General features: G+C 41.0%; 1 protein-coding gene across 2 annotated transcripts in view; it reads right to left on the reverse strand.

The window, feature by feature from the left end:
• The window catches only part of TTBK1 (tau tubulin kinase 1), a 107,004-nt gene that overhangs the window by 78,013 nt on the left and 7,462 nt on the right, over positions 1-21,529 (reverse strand). For both annotated transcript variants that reach the window (XM_079328319.1, XM_079328318.1), the window contains exons 2-3: positions 12,730-12,888; positions 5,283-5,430 (exon numbers count right to left, since the gene is read on the reverse strand). In XM_079328319.1, the coding sequence (XP_079184445.1) occupies positions 5,283-5,430; positions 12,730-12,837 (256 nt within the window). In that variant the 5' untranslated portion in view covers positions 12,838-12,888. The remainder of the gene's footprint in view (positions 1-5,282; positions 5,431-12,729; positions 12,889-21,529) is intronic.

Below are 21,529 nucleotides of genomic sequence, written 5' to 3' on the forward strand. Positions count from 1 at the left end.
CTGTGGGGTCGTGGGTACAGCCTTTCGGGTTCCCAGCTCAGAGCTGATTCCCTAATGAGGGTTTTAAAAAGGAGCAGGTCTCCTGGCGCATTTATTTTATATAGGACTGGTGAGTAAGAAAAACAAGGTTCCTTTTCTTCCATGATTTTGTTGGGAAGCTCTTATCTGTGCAACCCTTGGCAATGAAGTGGGAACAAGCAGTACAGACTTACTTTAGTATCTGCTGTAACAAAATCAAGTACTCAAAAACTATACAGCCTGTGACCAAGCTGCATCTTGCACAACTACTCAATATGCAGAAGATCTCTGCACTGCAGAATAATATTAATCAGTCCTGCACAATGAAATTGGTTACACTGAAAAGAAGGCATTTATAAAGAAAACAACACACTGAAGAGAGTTTAGCAGTATCTGGCAGCCGATGGACATCAAAAGCAAATACTTAGGGCTTTGTAGCCTCACACCAGGGCAACACTGCCACTGCAAATGAACAGAAAACAGTGCTCAGCACCAGAATAATCTGGCCATTTTAAATTACAATCTGCTAGGCTGCTCCAAACAGAATCCCGGCATAGAAGATTGAATGTTATGGCTACATCCATATTTAGAGACCGTGAGGACCAGCAGGCATACAAAATGCACTCTTTGTGAGAGATCCTTGTGCACTCCTCTGGTCTCACAAGATGCTCCTAGAGACACCTATCGAGAAGTGGGTCAGGACAGGGAGAATACTTTTGAATTCAAAGCATCTGCTTCTGAGCCTCAGTTGAGTATCTAAAGAGAACACAATTCCTGGTTTGGCACCTAAGACACTTTCCACACCTCTCTCTGCAGAAGCCCACTGGATTTAATCAGGGATAGTGCTTTACAATTTCTGCAATTAAGGTTGATGTTAGAAAGGCAGACTGACACCGACAGCCCAAGCCAAGCACCTCAAGAACTATGCTAGAGCTCTTCTCACAGAGATGTGAGAATTTTGATTAACCTCAAAGATCTCACAAATAGGAAACAGAGTCCAGGTAGTACTGAGGCTCCTTTGCCACCTGAATATTGTTCCACAGCAAATCCAGCATCAGGGTAAATAATCACAGAAAAATTAGGCAGGTTACTGTCCATTTGTATTTCAAAGAGTTAGAAAAACATTGAAGATATGCAAAAACACCTGCTCATCCAGATGTGATAGTAGTCTTCCTTCCATATGTTCAATGTCAGGAAACCATTACATTTTTTCTCCTGATGATTCGAAAAACAGGAGCCTCAGAGTACTGGTTTATAAAAGCAGTGAGGTTTTAAAGAAAGCCCCTTTACTGCCTTAAATCATCGCAACTACCACGTATCAGTGTTCCCAGAGTGGCTTTGGGTCACGTAAGGTTTTCTCTGAGCAAACAGACCATGAAGTTCTATTTCAGGAGCACACCAACTAGTCCCCAAATCCTAAATGAGAGTCAAACCAACAAATGCACCCTCAGACAGCAGGGCAGATTAGAACTAACCCAAAGCAAAATCCTCCGAATCCATGAAGTTTATAGTGTAAAATCCCCAAGCCATGTCTGCTGGAGATATATAGGCATGAGCCCATTGATCTGCAGGTACTGCACTGCTCACTAATGGAGACATTGGTTAAGAGGCTGAAACACAGAAAACCCAGCCAAAGCCTTTCTTGCTGCTTGGATATGCAAATTACTCATTCACTTAAGCCATACAGATCTTATTTCCGTTTACTTTTTAATGTATGCGATCCAAAGGCTTGTCTACACAACCAAACACTGGCAGGTACAACTAAACCAGCAACATCCTCTGCTGGACACAATCTGCAGGAAGTGTTTCGTCAGTGCAGCTTAGGCTTGGTTTCAAAATGCTTAACTGCAAAGCAGAAAATCCCAATATGTTAAAATTGTGTGCAAATGGTACAATCACACACAAATCTCACTCAAAGATAGTTTTACATTAGTGATTAAGGTAATAAAATGAGGGCTTGGCACAAAAATAGCATTCTGAGAGAGAACCTGTATTCATGCAGACGTTCCCTGTGCAGATAAACCCAAACTATCCCTGAAACAGTTTCTGAATTTGTTATTGCTAAAATTTTAAATCCTAGTGTAGTAATTCTCTAGTAGCTTCTCTAGGAGCAACAAGACAATGTAAGGCAAACAGTGCTTCACAAGGATTAAATACAAAGCTATCTTGTGGTGCTCCGATTAGAATTGGCCAGATAGAGAAGCACCAGACAGAAAGTCCTGAGCCCTGCAAGTCCAGCCTGAACAAGGAAATACTCTACAGCAACTTTGTGGGACCAGAAGGTTTTGACTTTGACTAATAAAATCTATGGAAAACAAGGAAAAGACACACAAAAAAACCCTTCTAAAATCTGTTGCTAAAAACTTCTTGGGTAAAGGTGCAACAACAGGACAACTGAGAGCATCAGCTCATCACCAGCAGAAGCAAGAAACTCCATAAACTGATTTCTCAATTGTGTTTCAAAAGGGCACCATTGCTGGTGCTTCACAGACCCAAGACAATTAACAAATTTGGAAGTTCAGTCAGAAGACTATTTACGATTCCTGCAAGTAATGATGCAAGTTAGAAAGAACTTTTCCTTTGGGAAACATATTAATAGCTAAACAAATGCAAAAAACACACTATACATCTAGAGATTCAAATCAAATATTAACAGAAAAAAATGACTCTACAGAGCAGGTGAGAGATACTGATGTGGCAGAGATCTCACACAGCCAAGCTCAAGTCAGAGCCATTTGTGTTGGAAGTGACCTCTTGAGATCATCCAGTCCACATCCCTGTACAAGCAGAGACAGCTAGAGTAAGTCTATGGTAACATCCAGCTGGGTTTTCAGCATCTCCAACCATCTCTCTGGGTAATCTGTTCCAGCACATGACCACCCTTATAGCAGAAAACTACACAAGGTGTTTATTAGAAGGTACAGAGACTCTCTAGAAGGATCATTACCTAGTTGGTTCACCAGCTGCTCTGTGTGGAGTGCTAGTGCAGGAAGGACATTGTGAGGGACCTACCTGCAGCTGTGTTCCCTATGTGGCTATTCCACAAACTGCCCCAGAAAGCCTAACTGTAGGCAACAGCCTGCAGTCCACACCAAGCAGGAGCTACTGCACTCAAAAGTCAGGCTGTATCCAAACTAGGTCTGCAGACTGAGCCAATGGCAACCTTCTCTGTCCCAAACTCTGCCAAGCTCTTACAACTTGTAAGACTGATCACAAGCTCTGGAAAGAGCAGCAGCTCATTAAATAGTCCTTTAAGGTTGGTGTGACACCTAAATAGAAAACAATAAAGCTGCACTGTTTAAGAAGGACTACAATTTTCGATTCTACCAGAAAAGTACAGAGAAATTTTAGGCAACATTGTTACCTTGCTTTTCATCTGGAAATCCATTAACTGACTGTATCACCTATGGTAATACCAAAAACTCACTCCACTCACCAACTGTTGGAAAAAGGCAGCACCTCCCTTTCTGAAATGTTTCTCACCTCTTTGCAACACTCACAGGGAAAACATACAATACATGATTCCCCATGCTCTCAACCCAATTTCTTATTTTAACTTTACCATTTATTTCAGTAAAGCATTTGGGGACTAACCTTCAACCAAAAAAAGCTAAATTCCTCACAGAACAGCTTGATTTGTAAAAACAAGGCTGAAGTAGTTTGTCATTCTTACATGCAGGATGCACAGCCAATTCTACTTCTTCTGTCTTTTCTGTCCCTTCCCTAAATATTTACTAACTGCTTGGCCAAACTTTCCTAGTTTCATACACCACATTTCCCCTCCCCAGTTACCAGCATCATCCCGTACAGATATGTGGGTGTTTTTTCAAGCATTTGGTACTCTCAGCAATTCTCCAGAAATAAACACAAGTATTAGTGAACACCTTGCACTGATGCTAGTTCTGGTTTAGTGATTTCAGCTCATGCTCTTCAAGAATTCCCTGTTCTGGATGCAGCACCCATTAACACTGGCCAGCATGACAGCATTGTCTCGTGGTGCTCCAAAATCCATCATTCTACACAGTCATACCCTCATTCAATTCAGAGCAGTTTCAAGTGTACAACCAAACAAACAAACAAAAAAAAATCTCAAGAACACTCTAATTGCAGTATGTTCAGACCTCAGACACCCGCTCTGCTGTTCCTTGGGAGCTTGTGTATCCAGGCCTTTCAGAGATCAACAAGAATCCTCATAATGACCAGGGCTAATTTCTTCTTTTCACAGCTCAGCTGCATCTATTACAATCCAGAGTATTCAAAAGAGGCCTTATCAATTCTCCTCTTGGGAGAGCTGAAATGTGGAAAATTATTTGACCTTCAAAAATAATTCACTGGCTTTTACCTAGAGACAATCTGTCATGAACATTCAGTAAGTCATTTCACAAGGCCTGCAACATTCTCACCCTCAAATTCAGTCATCTCTCTGGAGATTTTGTACAAAGACAAAGGGATAGACACTCATAGGGCCACAACATAATCTCTGATACATGAGCCCTGGTGATAAGGATCCTATTCACTGCTTCAGCAGGTGTTTCCTCAGCCCAAGTGGGAATCCTACAGAAAGAAACATCCCTTCAAATGTATATTATACTATAACACAAACTGTACCTGGCAATAGCTGGCTTTGCCTTAAAAAGAAAATCTATGCGCAGTGCCCTTCAGCCAACAGCATTTCTCAGTTCCTCAAAAGCAGATTAGAAATTCCTTGTTTACATCCCTCCATAGCAATCTTTTAGAAGCCCCCCTCCTTCAGCCAGGAACAGCTCCCTTGCACTCTCATTAAGAATAGGAACATCACTTCACGCTTCCCTTCAGGACAGTGAGGACACATTAAAAATTAGCTAACAGTCAGTTTCCCTGTGCTTCCTGTTGTCCACTTTTTGCACTCCTCTACTAGTCAACCATTTTATTTGGAGACTCTGTCATGCTTCAGTGCTCCAGGTCCTCTGGGAGGCAACCTCATTTCTCAGTCAGACACTGCTTTCTCTATTCCTTATTTCAGTAATCTAGATTGCCCAGACCAGTGGGCCAATAGTTCAGCCTAAGTCTGATCATTTTCCTTATGTCCTGGTAGACAAAAATAGTCCCTGCCTGGGTCTCACTGGGGTTGCACAATGTAACAACTTTCTAGCTGGATGACTTAATGTGACATCACATGCAGATGAAGCTGAAGAAAAAACTATAAAAACAATTTGCAGCTCTGGATTCTAGCGCTAACCATGCACAGTGACTTATAGCACATCCAAAGGGATTTTTGCTTTTACCTTGCAGCTTCTTCAGGACAGCCACTTCCATCTTGAGAACTTGCTTGGGCTGCTGAGCTGATTCCACCTTCAAGGCCACATTCTCACGGGTCAGCAAATCCATCGCCTCATAGATCTCCCCAAAGCCACCTCCCCCGATCTTCTTCAGCTGGGAAAGTACAAAGAAGTTTGGTACAATCCATACAAGAGGGAACAGTGAGCTGGCTCTCACAAAGCCACCTCCTCGACTGCATAGGGAGAAAAAGCTCAGCTCCCCATCTGTGCTGTGCCTGAATCCCTTCACTGCACAGCTTGGCCAAAGTCCAGCTACCAACTTGACTGGTGCTATGTATAAATTTTTTTGCTCTAACAACCAAGAACAAGGCTAGCAAGCAATGACAGGTGATACTTTTAAAAGCAAACGATAATGCCTATTGCTTCCATGATGTTCTTGCCAAAATTAAAGGAGAGACTCTGGAAGGAAATAGCAGAACCACTGTCCAGATCATGGTAGATGGAACTAATCTTCCAAGAATAAGTTAAATGAAGTTTACATCTCATTCAAAGGATGTAAAAAACAGAAACAAAACATCCACTGGAATCTTTTACAAGATGCTTTACCTGCTCTGGTAGTGAAGTTACTTCCGAGTCACATTTCAAAGAACTGCCAAACAGCATTACCTCAGAACAGTTGTGCACAAGCCACCAGTATAAACGCCCATCTTTCTCAGTCTCTTTTTCTCTTTAGTTTGAAACCCAACCAAATTGTGCTTTTGTGTCTCTGAGCAAAATTAAAGACTGTTTCACAATGGGAATCCACAGCTTCAGTTGACATAAACTCAAAGCTACAGATGTCTAAGTTTCAGCCTATTGGTATGTTACCTTGTAGAGGTAGATTGTCTGCTTTGCTCTATAAAAGTCAGATACTCAGAGAAACAAATGAGGATCTTCTGCTTTTCCTAGAAGGTGATTCCTTGATCCTCCTTCTGCTGAGACTTGACAGGATATGTGCATAGATTACATATAACCATGTATAATACAGACTCCTCATGTGTTGCAAGAATCAATGTCCATGATAGGAAAATAATTTTGTATTGGTTTCTCTTAGATGTATTTAAAGCCTACTGTGCTGCCCAAGAGGAAATTCAGGTTACAGCAGATCAAGGACTCTCTTGATCTGCTTAGTACTTGTTCACTGAACCAAGCTGCAGCCCTTGCCTTCAGCATTTTGTGTTCCCTCTATTAACAAATGCTCTGGAAGTCCTGAGTGCCACTTCTTTCCAACAGCAGCAGTAACACTCAGAGAGGAAAAGAAATTCAGTCAGACAGTCAAACATGGATCTTACACAATGTTTAATGAGGTTTAGATGATATTTTAGTGTCTTCTGTACCACCAAAGGCCTGTCCCTGTGCATCTGTCTAGTTTGTGAACAAAGGGCCCCTACCTACCAAGGGAGGGCTTTTTTTCCTCCCAAAGGTGACCCAAATAATTTGCTTTTCTAGCTCCCAAGTCAAGAAAAACAGTTCTACATGAAGAAGGAAGTGTTTTCCATACTAAGAGCTTGACAGGCAGCCTTGTCTCCAAAGCTATTAATTGATAACCCTTTGAAAGTTTCTATCCAGAGCAACTTCTTGTTATTTTTCCTCATAACCTTCCATGGGGCTAAGTGGGCATATTACGCACAGTAAACCAGCCAATAACAAGGTCAATAACAAGATTATTCATAAATTCAGTGCAGGCCTACTTACACTTGGAAATTCACACTAAATGAGCTGGCTATTAAAAATCTTTCTTTCAAAACAGTGCTACATTCAACATAGCAACAACATGTCAGCAAATACCTCAGGATTCAATACATGAGATCTTCTGCAGTCTGATTATTAATGAGAAAGGGAAAGGGATAGTAAAAGCTACAGAAGGCAAAAAGGTAAACTGGGATCTGGAGGGACTTTGAGGAAGATTGAAAAAACCCTCAGGCAGAAAATGGGTAAGATAACAAGCTAAAGTTAACAGTGAAAAATACAACACAGCATAACTGGGATGGAGAAAAAAAAAAAATACAGGCTACCCAAATGTCTCACCCAAATGTGTAGATTAATTCAAGAAATAGATCTGCGCAGATCTGAGCCAGCACAGACACACATAATGATCCTTTTCCATTCATTGGCCCTAAGAGGAACAGCTTTCATGATCCAACACCAGTGTGGAAATGCAGAGGTATCACAATATAAATGGAACAACACAGTGATGCAACTAGGATAGGATCTGTAAGAAGGTGCACTCATATATGATGCACAGTATTGAACATCTTACTCCAGAAGCTCTCACTGAATTAGGAGTTGCTCATTTTAGGAATAAAAGAATGATCAGGAGTCTGGAAAAACAAAGGACAGTCTAGGACTGCTACCTCAGAAGAAGCAAGGAATGTATACATCAGAGAAGCAAGTTCGGGAAAAAAAGTACAATCCTGAGGACTGCACACCTGGCAAAACAGCCAAACTGGAGGGCACGTAATGATCTACAGAGAAACAATGCGAAAGCACAGGAGTTCAAGACCAAAGCTTCTGCTGAATCAGAAAACTGATTTTATAACACAATCCAACAATGAAGGCTGTCAAAGCTGCCTTTGCTTCCTTGCATCCTTGTTCACACTCTTATGAAAATTATTCCCTAGCATGCTTTTCCCAGCACACCAGACAGTACCATCTATTCAACATCACCACTAGCACTGCCATACTTCTTGAAACCATCAGCAGAACTTCCTTTGCTTTGTTCCACAGCAAGTTGTTGTAAGTCAAGATCTGGCTGAGGTCAGGGACTTATAACACATCCATTGCCTCATTGTCTGGGTGGTCCCTGGGAGTTTACTTTCTAAGGTGACTTGGGACAGCCTTCTCTTGGACAAGGAGAGATCGGGAACATACCACTCAAAAACCCCCAAACCAGTAATGAAACTGCAAACATCAAGTCAAGGGAAGAGAATGAAGCATCTAACTAGAATCACGTAAGTGGAATTCATGAGTCATCATCAGCCCATGTGAAGCCTTACTGCCTTGGAGATATTCGCTTCTGGTCCTGTTTCCTACCTTCTACAGCCCACTTACTGTCATGACTGGGATAAGGCTGCCAACACCAGCAGGATTCATTCCACCTAACTGCATGAGCCCCTGTGTGAGCTGGGTGCCCAGGTGTCTGTTTCCAGGCTGTGGAATCAATGTGAATAGCTCATCTGATCAACAGTAGGTATTTGGACTTGGACCACAGACAATCAGGAGTTTACACAGGACACAGATAGCTCCCTTTGAAATCTCCTTTAAATATTCTGAAATATTTTGGATTTATCCTGAAAAAGGACTCTTGTAGCACAATCTTCCAAAGCCTACTAAAAAACACCAAAACAATAACAGCAACACACAGCCTTCTCACTAAGCAAAAATCAGTACTTTCAGACACAGTCAAAAACTAAGGCAACAAACAACGCAGCCAAAAATAGGCTTGAATACAAATTTAATCTTTTATTCCAGAAACGTATACAACACCACTCTAAACAGTCTGCCTTCCAAGGATATTATATAAAGACTAGACCTTCCCAGGATAACATTCCAGGACCAAGGAAGGAATGGGTTTGGTATCAGGATTGTGGCAATACAAGGAATGTGCGCTCTAAATCCAATGCGAAGGACCAAATGAAAAGCCAGCAACCTTTAGTGAACTCAGCCAGGGTCAAGGCTGTCATCCACAGGCTTCAAAGATTGACAAGGTAAAACAGTGACCATTGTGGCTGTCTTGCAGGGAGCACTTGGATAGTCAAGTCTGCCACTCCTGCAGCCCAACTCAATGGCCTACTCGATCCAGAAATGGCCAGTAGGCCTCATCCGACTCAGCTGAGGAGAGAGTTGATCTCTGTTCATCAACTCTCCACAGTTCACATCCACTTGCTGAAGAGGAAAAGGGTAAACGATCTCATGTAAAACAGGCATGAATTGAGAAGCCAATCAAGAACTCAGCCAGTCACATTCTAAATCATCTGAAGACCTGTCACAGCCCACTTAAAGCAATTCAGAGTGAGACCAAAAACAGGCCCTAAGTCTGACAAAGAACCTTCATTGTCCCAGGTTCCCTCTTGGAATCATAAATGGCCTTTCTAATCAAGACAAGGTAAATAATTCATGAAAGTTTTGTGGGGTTTCCAGCAAGGTTTCCAAAATAAGCAGGAGAGCTTCTGATCAAAAAGCTCAGAAACCTGAAAGAAAAGAAACATGGATTGCACCTAGCAAGAGAACATACACATGTACACAAGTCATCACTTGTGTTCAAAGCTCAGAGCAGGAGCTGCCAACTCTGTCTTGCTAATAAGTGTCAGTTGTGAATCCCCAGTAAAGAGCCTTTCTATGAAATAAAGAGATGTATCAAAATTCAGCTTTAACATCCATGCCTAGTTCAAAGCAAGTACAAGTTATGTTTTACTTTGTTGCCTCCCTTGAACAAAACTGTTCACATCATTCAGAGCACACGTGGATCAAGATCCTCTGGGGACTCAGCAAAAGTCATGTGGTTCCAGTACTGTCTAAATTTCATCTAGTCAAAGCATCAAAAATATCTGCAAGTAAAGAAAACTAAAGAAAATACTTCTAAATCTACAAATTTTGATAAAAAACATAAGCACACCCTGTCCATGTCTTTTTTCATAAAGAAGAACAAAAGTATTACTGCTGTCAGACAGCCAAACTTTCTTTTTCTGTCACTGACTTCGAGTCACAGCAAAATGAACTACCAACAGGCTAACTGCAGAGAACTAGCATCTTCGTTTGTCAAAGATTTGTCAGTCAGCAGAAAGGAGGAAAGGAATTAAAGGAATACATTACACCAATCTAAAATTAGAAATCTGCTCAATAATAGAAGTATGCCAGCATTAAGAGCTACAAGGTACAAGCAGATGCCCAGCCAGAGACACTGGGAGGACAAATTGCACAAAAGACTTTCTGGCAGTTGCACCTCACCATCACATAAATAGGCCACACACCTGCTTGAGCAGGATCCATCACCCACAGCGAAGATTGGACAATACAGCTGGCACATTCTGGGTTAGATTCAGAAAGATTTGTGACAAGAGGAAAAAATGCTACTCCTGATATTACAGCTTTATGCTCACTCTAAAACACAGTCACTTTTTCCTTGGTCATTTGATCTTACACTGTCCATTTCCTTGGGCCACCAGAAGTATTTTCATAGTTTTTTCCAGATTACTCCAAGCCCTCCACAGCTCCTGGTTCTGACTGGTCCCACACTAGCTTAAAGCAAGGGAAAGGCACAGAAGGCCTGCCTAAAAGGAAAGGGTCTGCACATACTATTTTTTGGGGTGGGGGGAACAACTGTTCAATGAAAGTTCACAATGCACAAGTCAACTGGTCAAATTTCCAGCTATACTCAGAACTGGGAAAAAGGATTTATTATCGCTGTTTACAGCCTTTAGCAAGTCATGTCATTTCCCAGAGACTTCAAGTGGGGCAATAACCTCACTGCAGTATTTAAGGCTACTGTGAGACATTATAAAATATAAAAGGTTATTCCTCTAATTAGAGGTAGTTGTTGACAATACAGCTGCACATTTCTATCTTCTCTAAGAGTTAGTGGGTAGAGCTTCAGTCACTGATTCATACAACGATGAAGCATTGAATCCCACATTTAGTGCCTCTACCAACTTTATAATTGGTTTGAAATGTTCCCTGTGAGCATCACTGAACATAATTTAGACTTTATTTGGAGTTTTTGCTGCTTGTAAGAGTTCTGCTGTTGCCAAGAATTGTTACTTTATTTAGACTTCATTATAAAAATACTCCTATCATTTACAGAAGTTTTAGCACTCCTGTCTATGGAGGAGAAACTCCAAGATTGATTAACAGGGAATGGTACAAGATTAAGTTAGCCAAGGTAAAGGAGAACAGAGAATCCCAGAATCACAAAACTTTCTGGGTTTGGAAAAGGCCTCTGGAGATCACCTAGTCTAATCCCTCTGCCCATGACAGGGTTCACCTAGAGATGGTGACACAAGAACCCATCAGGTGGGTTGGAATGTCTCCAGAGAAGGAGACAATCTCACTGGGCAGACTGTTCCAATCCTCAGCCACCCTCAATGTAAATGAGTTCTTCCTCCTATCAAGGAGGAATGAGTATTAAACAATCATGCACCTGAAGCAAAGGCATCAGGGAGAGCACTGAAATTCAGCTTGGCAAAGAACATGCACCAATCTGACCAATTTCAGGCTCTGGGGAAATTTCCATTTGTGCAGGGAGACACAGAATAAATCTGCAACTATTATTTTCTGAGACACTGGTAAGCACAGGACATGTTTCAAGTCCTGTAGGTCAATTAACCTGCATATGGATCATCCCTCCAAACAAGTACATATGCCTCCAGTCCAGAGCTGCAGGAGAAGCAAAGCTCTCCTTCAGCTGTACAGAAAGCTTCGGGAGGGGCGAAGGGGTTGTCTCCATTTTTGGTGTCTAATCACAGAGAAACTGAGCTCTCCATCTACTCTCAAGAAGCCAGGGAGAAGAAAGCAGAATTGCTTAAATATAAATAGGCTGTTCAGCAATAGGCCAGACAGAAAAGTGAAGGCTGAAGAGAAAGCTGGAACAAAGTGAAGAGAGACAGGCAATGGGGAGCAACAAGAACAGGGCTGGGTCTAATGAAAAGATAATATTTTGTCTGAAGTGGGCTATTGAAAAATAACCTATCCACAGCCTGGAACTGAAGTGAATTCAGAGTCCCAAGCTTCTTTAGTCCTCTGCTTTCCACACTCCACTGCAAAACTCACAGGGCCACAGTACCACAGCCAGTCAGCATAAAGAACAACTCAGTGCTACTTACTGCAAATCAAATGGAGCTCAAACTAGGGAGGTTTCTGCTGGGAGTTTAATGATTCAGAGTAATCCCAGTAAAAAATTGAGACAATGGCATACATGAGATTTAAATGTGTTTTCAGCATTTTAAAAGCAAAGCCTGTCCAGCTTGCTCAATTGATAAGAACTAAAACACTTTACATATGATGATACAATTTTAAGTATTCTAAAAATTTGCACAAAAGTTGAACCAGTTGTTTAATCATGGACTTTCTGACTCTTGAAGTAGCTGGCATTCCAACACAAAACATTATTTTATTGTAATGCAATTTATTTATAGTCATGTCTGTAGTATTCTTTGCCACAGTAATTTGAAATCTAAGTTTCCTACTAAAACATTACTCAATCTGCTTCAACAACTCAATCCTACCTAAAAATCCTTGGCAGTTTTAGCCTCCTGAAAATACTACTCTAAAACCCTTCTTCCTGCAGTATCTTGCTAACATGTCAAACCCTACCTCTCCACTGTTGCTTCCCAGAGGACAGGATTAAGCAGGGAGGTTGCTGTGCTACTGTAGGAGGAGGAGGATGCCTGTTTGGGCCATCAAAGCCAGAACTACTCACCACTTTCCAGCGATCTTTGACCACGTAGTTGGTCGGGAGAATGTCGACCTGCTCCCCTCCACCACTCATGTTTGGTTCGTCCTTGATGACTGCTGCTAGGCACTGCATTTGCCAGCCAGAGAGTATTTCAGTAGCCCCCAGTTTAAATGAGCCATTTATCTGGGGGGAAAAAAGGGGCAGAGGGAATGAATGACAAAATTATTACAGATTGCCGTATAAGTACATGCTGCATTTCCACAGGTCTTGCTTTTGAGTAAATCAGAACCAGCCTCTTAGGAAAGAAGGCAAACTCACCCTGCAAACACCTGAGCTCATTCCATGTATAACCTGGCAGACACAACCCTGCTCCAAGTCATCAGCACAAACTAAAGGGTGACAATCACCAGGTACACCATGCAGGAAAGTCCAGGGCTTTGGGGCTTGACAATGCAATGAGAATCCAAAATGTTGCAAGGACTCTTATTGTTAACTAGGCGAAGTAGTCTTGCTTTAGCAGAGCAGCTGCTACCTCAGCAGTTTTTATGGCTTGCATTAGATGACATCCAATACAAATCAGAAAGGTTTGCCAGGTATTGCACTCAATAAGCCTAAAAGGTCTGAATAGGGTAGGAGGACTGTACAGGGCAGGGTTACAGACACATTACTGTAATGAACAGCCAAGCAGAGCAGATGGGAAATGTTAGAAAAGGCTTCAGCCAGGTATAGGTTAGTCCTACTCGTACCCTACACACAGTGCTAAAGATGATCACATTAAAGTACAGAGAGTTAACTTGCCCTTGTGGTATTCATCTTGCCCTTTTTTTCTACCTTCATGTGAAGCTCCAGATAGCCTGCGTTGATTGCAATTTTAAGGGATTTTTGTTATAAATCTTCTGCAAAAATTACTTTCAGAAACACATTAAATTGGTTTTCCTAGAAGAAAATGAATGAAAGAGGCCTAACAAAAGATTTTGCTCAGATATTTTACTGGCTTTAGAAGTAGGCTGGATCTTTTACCAAGCATGGATCTTGGCAATTCTGTTATCATTCCCCAAAATATGAATATTTTCCTTTCTAAAAATGAATGTTATTGCAGCAGTCTGGTTGCAGACTTAGATTAACAACATAAATATAAAATTTAAAAAAAATAATGGAGCTGGTCATTCAACCATCACATTTCTTCAGACCCACGAAAAAGGGAAAAGTTACCAGTTAATTATGAGCTCAAGTAGAGAAAAGAACTCATTCCCTAGCAATAAAAGGACTGAGAGGCAAGGCTATGAAGTGGCCAGCATGTAGTGTGTACAAGGAAGCAGCAGACAGAAGTATGTCAAAAGTGCAAGACAAAGGATGATCAAACAAAACATGAACAAAAGACCTCAGAGATCTTACAAAAATCTTCACAAAAAAAACCATTCCAGATATAGTATAACTACATGGAAAAAAAGAGCAGCAGACTAACTCAGCAAGAGGGCTGCTAAGAAATGTTCAATCCAACATCTGCTAAAGGACAGTCAAAATTTTAGAAGAGAAACAAGAAAAAAACCCCTGAGTATTAAAGAGATTGAGAAGAAAGGTGCAGCAAAATGTTCCAAATTCACACCGAAAGAGGCCTAAATCTGTATGGGGTAGCTGTGCTTTCAGTCATCTTACTGAAGTAAGAAACTGGTAAGAGAAAGTACCTGCTGTGTTTGGCAGCACAACCTGTGTGCTTCTTCTAATAAGCAAGTGGAATGTCATTCCCAAGTTCCTTTATGCTCACCAGAACACCTGAACTGGCCATCCCTAAGCTACCAGTGAGCACTGAGCACATAACCTCCCTGCACATCACCTCAGAAAGCACAAGACAGATAACCCCTGCAAAAATTTCCCTTAATGCTGGCTTTTTTCCTGGTATTTAAAGAAAAGTTAGTTAATTATAGACGACCCCAAACTTTTAACATTACAAATATTGACACAGAAATAAGTATCCCCTCCCTACTCTTGAAGATCTCTTCACTTTACCACTTCATCACTTTAGCAATGCACGTGCATAGTAAGATTTCAGTCTGGTGACTGGTAGAAAGTAATCCCAAGGAATAATTTTAGGAGAGAGACTGAGCATGAAAGTCCATGAGCACTCAAAGCCAGGCAATGTACAATCACTTTCCCTGGTGCACTATTCCACTTTCCTGTATTAAAAATTTAATACATGTGTACAAAGATACCATGTCTGTTATTTAAAGAAATCTGGCTTTGAAACGGAATAAAATCCTCCTGGATAATACCATGAACAGCAGCTATTTGGCAATAAGGAATTACAGAACTAAGTTTACAGATATGCTCTGGTATCACCAGAGTAATGCAGCCAAAGCAAATCCAATTTAATTATAGTCTGAAATTCCAAGCTGTTTTAGATCACAGTAGCAGCACAATTCTGAACTTTATTCCTGAGGTAGTACAATCCTGCAGAAACATGCTCAGGCCCTATGGGCCAAGCTTACCTACATCCATAGCAAGACATAACACAGTAACATAAAAACCCAGGAGGATCACAAGGGCAAAAGAAGGGATTGAAGGTAGCTTTGTGCAGAAACCATCAGCACAGAAGAGGCACGAGATGGTCAGTGGGAGAGTGGTAAGGCAATACCTCTCCTCTGCAGTACACAGAAGAGAGCATCATTTCTGCATGTTAAACGTTTACCCAAGCATCTCAAACCCAGACACTGCACCACTCTCCTTACCTTTAAAATGTATCAACCACTGAATATAAAAAGATATAATTTAAAGTACAGTGACTGCGAAAACAAGAACTTTCAGTTTGTCTTTTCTTGTAGGAAATGGACAGGACATCAAGAAAATCTTGTACTCCTTTCCCATTAAGTCATGCAAGGGAGTTGAGCAAGCCTAAGATACTCTAAAACTGCCTTCCTAGAAACAGCAAGTGAAGCACAAAGGACAGCAGCTGAGAAATAAACAGTGACAACAGTAGAACCAATTCCATCTCTTGACCCATCTCAGCATGAAGAAATGTGAAATCAGCTCTTCCATACTGGTATATCCTTCCGCCAACCATATAAACTTTACAAACATATAAACTTTATAGCTTTACAAATTTAGTCTTGGCATTTGTAATAAAAGAAATGCAAAAAACCCACCATGTTCACCAGTTTTCAGAAAGTGGCATGATCAGGCTGAGGAGTCATTTTCTATGCCTTTCCAGCTTTTATTCTCTTATCCTAGATACCCATTCCTGGCCAACTTAGGTCAGGATACTGGTCTAGATGGACTTGTGGTATGACTCAATATGGCCCAACTTGTGTTTTGGTGAGGTACTTTCAGCAGAAGGAATGTATGCAAAATATATATGTCTTCTTTAGCTCTTCAAGGTGGCCAGAGAACAGAAAATAAAGAATCAATGAAAAGTCTCATAAACACAGTCCAACCACTTATCTTACAAGGTTCTCTTTCATGCAGGCAAAATTTTAAACAGCTTTATTGGAAAAAAAATTGCCTAATTTTGCAGGATTATAGCGTTCTTAAAATTAAACTTATAAATACCAAGAACACTCTGTGGGAATTCCTAATGAATATATGAGACCTTTCCTTTGTTGGCTTGCTTCAGTTCCAGTATATCACAGTTGCAATGCTCAAAATATAGCCACACTCACACAAACATCAAGATCAAAACTCATCAGCCATGAGGTGGTTATTAAACACCAGAACAAAGCTATAGAATTCTGTCTTTCACCACCTTACTAAGGATCTTAAATCTCGCTGTGGAGGAATTACAGTATCCCACTTAATTTCAGGACACATTCTTACCTCTGGAAGTCTACAAATTAGAACAATTTAGACTGCTGTAACCCTTGACTCTCTTGACTTGATCAAATTCCCCACCATGAATCACCTCAGGAGCGTGATCCACCTTAAGAGTGGATCTCAGAGGTGTTAAGGAATGTTGATGTATACTATAGCTTTTTTTGGGTGAGACAAAGTTGTAAATGCACAACCAAAAGAAGTAGCCCAATAAACTGCAGTCTAGAAATCAGATCAATCTCCCTGTCTAATACCCGCATGGAAGCGGCAACCAGAAACTAGTTGTACATAGAATTTAAGCACAATTTAGCTGTTCCCAATATGAACATCAATGAAATAGATGGGGTGGGGAATAAGATGAGAACACAAAAAGTAGGACTGAGAATGCTTAGAAGTAAGAAAACAAAAACTAGCCAAGTTTCCAAGTGCCACTGCTCAGCAGCATCAGGGCTCAGTTAATGGCAGTGGTACCTGCATGGACCCAGTGTTCCTCACTATTTTTCCAACATCATCATCTTCCAATACATAACACCAGCCATAAAAATTAAAATACACTGAAACAAACAAAATACCCTTACAACTTCATACCATGCACTAGCATTCTGTTATCAGGGTAGGAATGTGCATGACAATACAGGAAAAGAAGCTGACTAATAAATATACAGCACACTGGACTAACAACCCCTCAGCCCTGGAATACACCATACTCCCTGCTGAACTTGAAACAGCAACAAAAAACAAGCTGTTAGGGTGGGTCTGACAGCAGGAGCTCATAGGGTTCTGAATTATTCCTTGAAGACACATCTTCCTCCACTGCCTGTCCCTGCTGCAGCAAACTCAGCTTAGAGAACAGGCTCAACTCCTATCAGCTGCAGCCTAAAGCCTCCTCTGTGACATATTCACAGGCTGGGAATGGCATCAGCCTTAGAAATTCTGGACTTGCTGTTCAAAGCATTTCACTTCTGTAAAAATCAAAACATCTAAAGGTGAGATTGTTCAAGATGCTGGGATTGTTTTTCATCTTTGAATGGTTTATGGCCATTAAGGAGTGAGTGGGAAAAACAAACAAAGCAGCGATCAAGACAGACTGCAATCAATCAAGGTCCAGATTCTCTGCTAACACAAGGCTGCACTGAGCAGAACATACATATTAAACACAATAACAGATGCACCTTGACAGCATTATTATGTCCACCCAGTTTCACAGCCAACTGGATTATCACTGCCAGTTAAAGTAACAGCACAGGACTAGAGGAAACAAAACCCCCAAACAAACAATATCACATTGCCAGAGACTGCATTCACACATATTACAGAGCAGTCAGACACACCAGTAATTTCTGTGCCAAACCCACCTATCTGCAAGGAGAATCAGTACAGGTAATTATGACAAGAAATCATTAGGAATGCACAAATAAGCATACCTACACTGCCAAGGGTTTATGTGCTCCTAATCCTCCCCAAATACATCTCAAAACAACAAGCAAAACAACGAGGAGCAGGAGAATATGAAAGAAAAGTCTATTATCTTCCACCAATCTCCTTGACAGAGTTGCTCCAAATTTGAAATAAGCAGAAAATTAAATCCAACTCCAGGAAATCCCTCTGATATCATAACCAGCTCAACTTCCAAAATTAGTATAAATCACTACTGAAAAGACTGAGCATTCCGCTGCCAGCCAAAACAAATATATCTGAATAAAAGCAAGTACTAAACAGAGACTTATGACACCAGACTCAACCTATACCTACACAGGAGAATGTTGTCATCACCTGATCCTGGACCAGAGTGTGATCAGATCCTCAAGTAATGCAAAATGTCCCATCAGGCACATACTCCCCCTTCTCTCTGCTTTTGTGAGAAGCCTGTTATTCATCTTCCATCACATGTGGCCATTCCAAGTTTTCAGAGTGGTCAACAGGATTTTCCTGAGTCCTTATTCTTGGAGAACAGGATTTTACCTTAAAAAAAGCACTCAGGCACACAGCAAACTGATAACATCTGTTACTCAATGTTCTTGTTATAACCTATTATAACAGATTATTAAAGGGCCCACAGCCTGAGATCAATAATTTTAAACCTCTGTTCCAGAGATGCTGTGTTCATCTTACCCATTCAAAAATTTTTATGATAGATACAGTCACCATAATCATCAAGTATTAAATAAACTTGTCAAAAAGTTATTTAGAGGTTAGGAATGTAGCAATAAGTTCTGGATGAGAGATTTTGAAATTTGATTCAAATTCTGGAAGACAAGGTATTTTGCTAGGAAAATTCACATATTGATAGGTTTGCCATGTAGACTTCATATAACCAAACACTTTCATAATAAAAATTAGCATAAGTGGGGTAACTGCCACTTTTTGCACTGATGTCATATCAGACTGAGACAAAATTTCACAACAGATATTCTATTTGTTATTACACAGAAGAGGTTTCCTGGGACTGACAAAAACATTACAAATCACACCAACTGTTAGTCACTTAAGTCATCCCTCTGCAGCCCTTCTGTAACATTTTCCAATTCTTGTAAGAAACTCTTCACCCTAGTTGTAGCATGCTCAGAGGAGCAGGTTCATCTTTCCTGTGCTGCTTGCAAATCTACAGCTTCATTCTCTGATCTGTCTAATCCCGTTTTAGTTTGCAGACAGCTGGCTAAGGAAACTTTCTATCTGACCATTCAGGAGCCACACTACACCACTGGATTTTTGTGCCCTCACAGGCTGTGCTCCTCTCATGCTCTTGGTGCCTCTTGCACATACCTCTTGGCAAATGGGGATATTTGGGGTACTCCCCTGTTTTATTTGGGTTCCACAGAGTGTCTGGATGAACCAGCCAGCCAGCCAGCCTGACAGGTCCCCATGCCCTTTGTTTGGCAAAGGGGTGGCACCAGTTCATGGCCCCTTGCCTGGGCCTCCAGATGTTTCCTGCCTCCCCACTGCAGCTACACACCCAGCTACCTGCACCAGGTATGTTCCTCAACACTTCTTCCTTTCTCTTATTTAAGCACACTTGCTAATGTAGCAAAAGGAAAAAGAAAACAATTTTCAGCCTTTGAATCACTGTCCTTCTACAACATTATTACAAATAATAAATTTAACAGAATTAAAACTAACAAGATTACCACAGGGTAGAATCCAAGCTTATAGATTCCCACGCACAAATACTTAAGTGATTTCCAATACAAAATCATGAAGGATTCTCAGTCATTTATCAACCGGCTGATCATCACTACTTGTTTGATATGATAATGGCATATTCAATTTTCCTTACCTAAATCTTTAACAGCAAACTAAGAACACAATAAAACAGTACACGGACCTTCCCACACACATTCTAATTTGGATTTCCTAAAGAATGCCTTAATTAACACTTCACTTCCAGGCTGTAGATAATGTACCTGCATTTCAGTTGGAGTGGATGGATACCGCTGAGCACACTTACTTTGCTCCTTGAACTCTTTGTGCATATAGGAAAACATACTGGGTGAAGTGTTCATATCCACCCAGTAAGCTGGACTGCACTGGGATTTAAGTTCCAATTAGCTAAACACCTTCCAAAGGGAGTTTGTTATTCTCTGGAGCCATCCATCCCTTTTGTACTTTGTTAGCTATTGCCTCTGTTCCCCCTGGGGCTTTATCACAAAACCATTCAGTCACAGTTATTGAATATTTCTTTGGCAGAATCGGTTTTACCTCAATTGTCCCTTCTCCATCACCACTTTGGGTTGCTTCCCACTTTTCCCACTGTCTCTCTTCTTTGAACAGTCCTTCTTATACATAGTCCTAGGGTCTATCAAATTTGGCCTTTGTCTCTGGTCACTGCCACAACAGCACTTTGTCCCAGAGCCTGCTGGGCCACAGCCTGTACAGCTGTCCTGGGAAGGGTAATTCCTACAGATTCCCATAGTGCCTCTCATGTGGGCTGGGAATGCATCACAGCAATTTTTGCATGTAACTGTACTGATTCTAGCAAATTGCATATTTCCTCTCCATTACACCCTCTGTTCCTTGCTGATATGAAAAATCTCCATTCTTTCCATAAGACTCTTGCTGCATGACCCAACCCAAAAGCACACCGAGAATCCACACAGATATCAACTCATTTTCCTTTGAAAATTGTTGGTGCAGCAATACTGTAACAGCTCAAGCCAGTGCCTCTGAGGAGGCACTGGAAGAGCCTCCAGCAAAGGAAACCCTCAGTCTGTGCCATGCTTTCAGTGGTGATATTTAGTTTATGCAAGAACATCCTAGAAAAATATACAAAAACTCTTGTAATGTAGGCACAGTCTGTTTCATTTCTTTCTGCACTGTTATGTGAGTCAGTTTGCAAGGAACAAGGGTGTTACCAAGATTATGGAGAGCTCTACAAGTTGGTCAGGACTGCCTCTATAAAAGCCATTTCCACATGTGCCAAGAATGCCATCTAGTTCACAACTGTCATTACGTGCCTGCACCCCCCCAGAACATGCAGACAATTGATTCCCATCCAGGAGTTTTCCTATCTGTGGAGTTAAGCAGCTCTATGACTGAGACATGTGCCTTCTCCTTCTGCTATCAGATTTTACACCAACTTGTTGAATCAGGGAAAAAATCCTAAAAACCAACAAAACCCTCAATACAAACAATTAAAAAACACACCAGCAAAATCCCCAACAAAATTTTAAAATGTGTTCTTCTGGACCGATTCATTGTCATAAACCATGTTTTTTACTTTGATCCTTAAGTTTCCAGTGCTATGCCAAATAACTGGATTCTGAGAATTTCCTATTACAAAACTAATATGGTCAGAACTTGTTTCTATAGAAAGCATCATGAACCTTGTGTCATATTTTAATGTAAAAATTGATTTTCTATTCACAGCTGTAGTAAAGTACTGGAAAAGTAAATTTTGTAGGTGACTTGGTCAATGCTCATAGCAATTTTTCAAACCTATCTCAATCTGCAATGAGTAATTGTGCATTCTGTGCTCAGCTTGCCAGAGTAAGCTGGCTCCTGGTGAATGCTTCTAATAATAAATACT

This window comes from Erithacus rubecula (genome assembly GCF_903797595.1).
Source record: "Erithacus rubecula genome assembly, chromosome: 2".
Taxonomy (NCBI): domain Eukaryota; kingdom Metazoa; phylum Chordata; class Aves; order Passeriformes; family Muscicapidae; genus Erithacus; species Erithacus rubecula.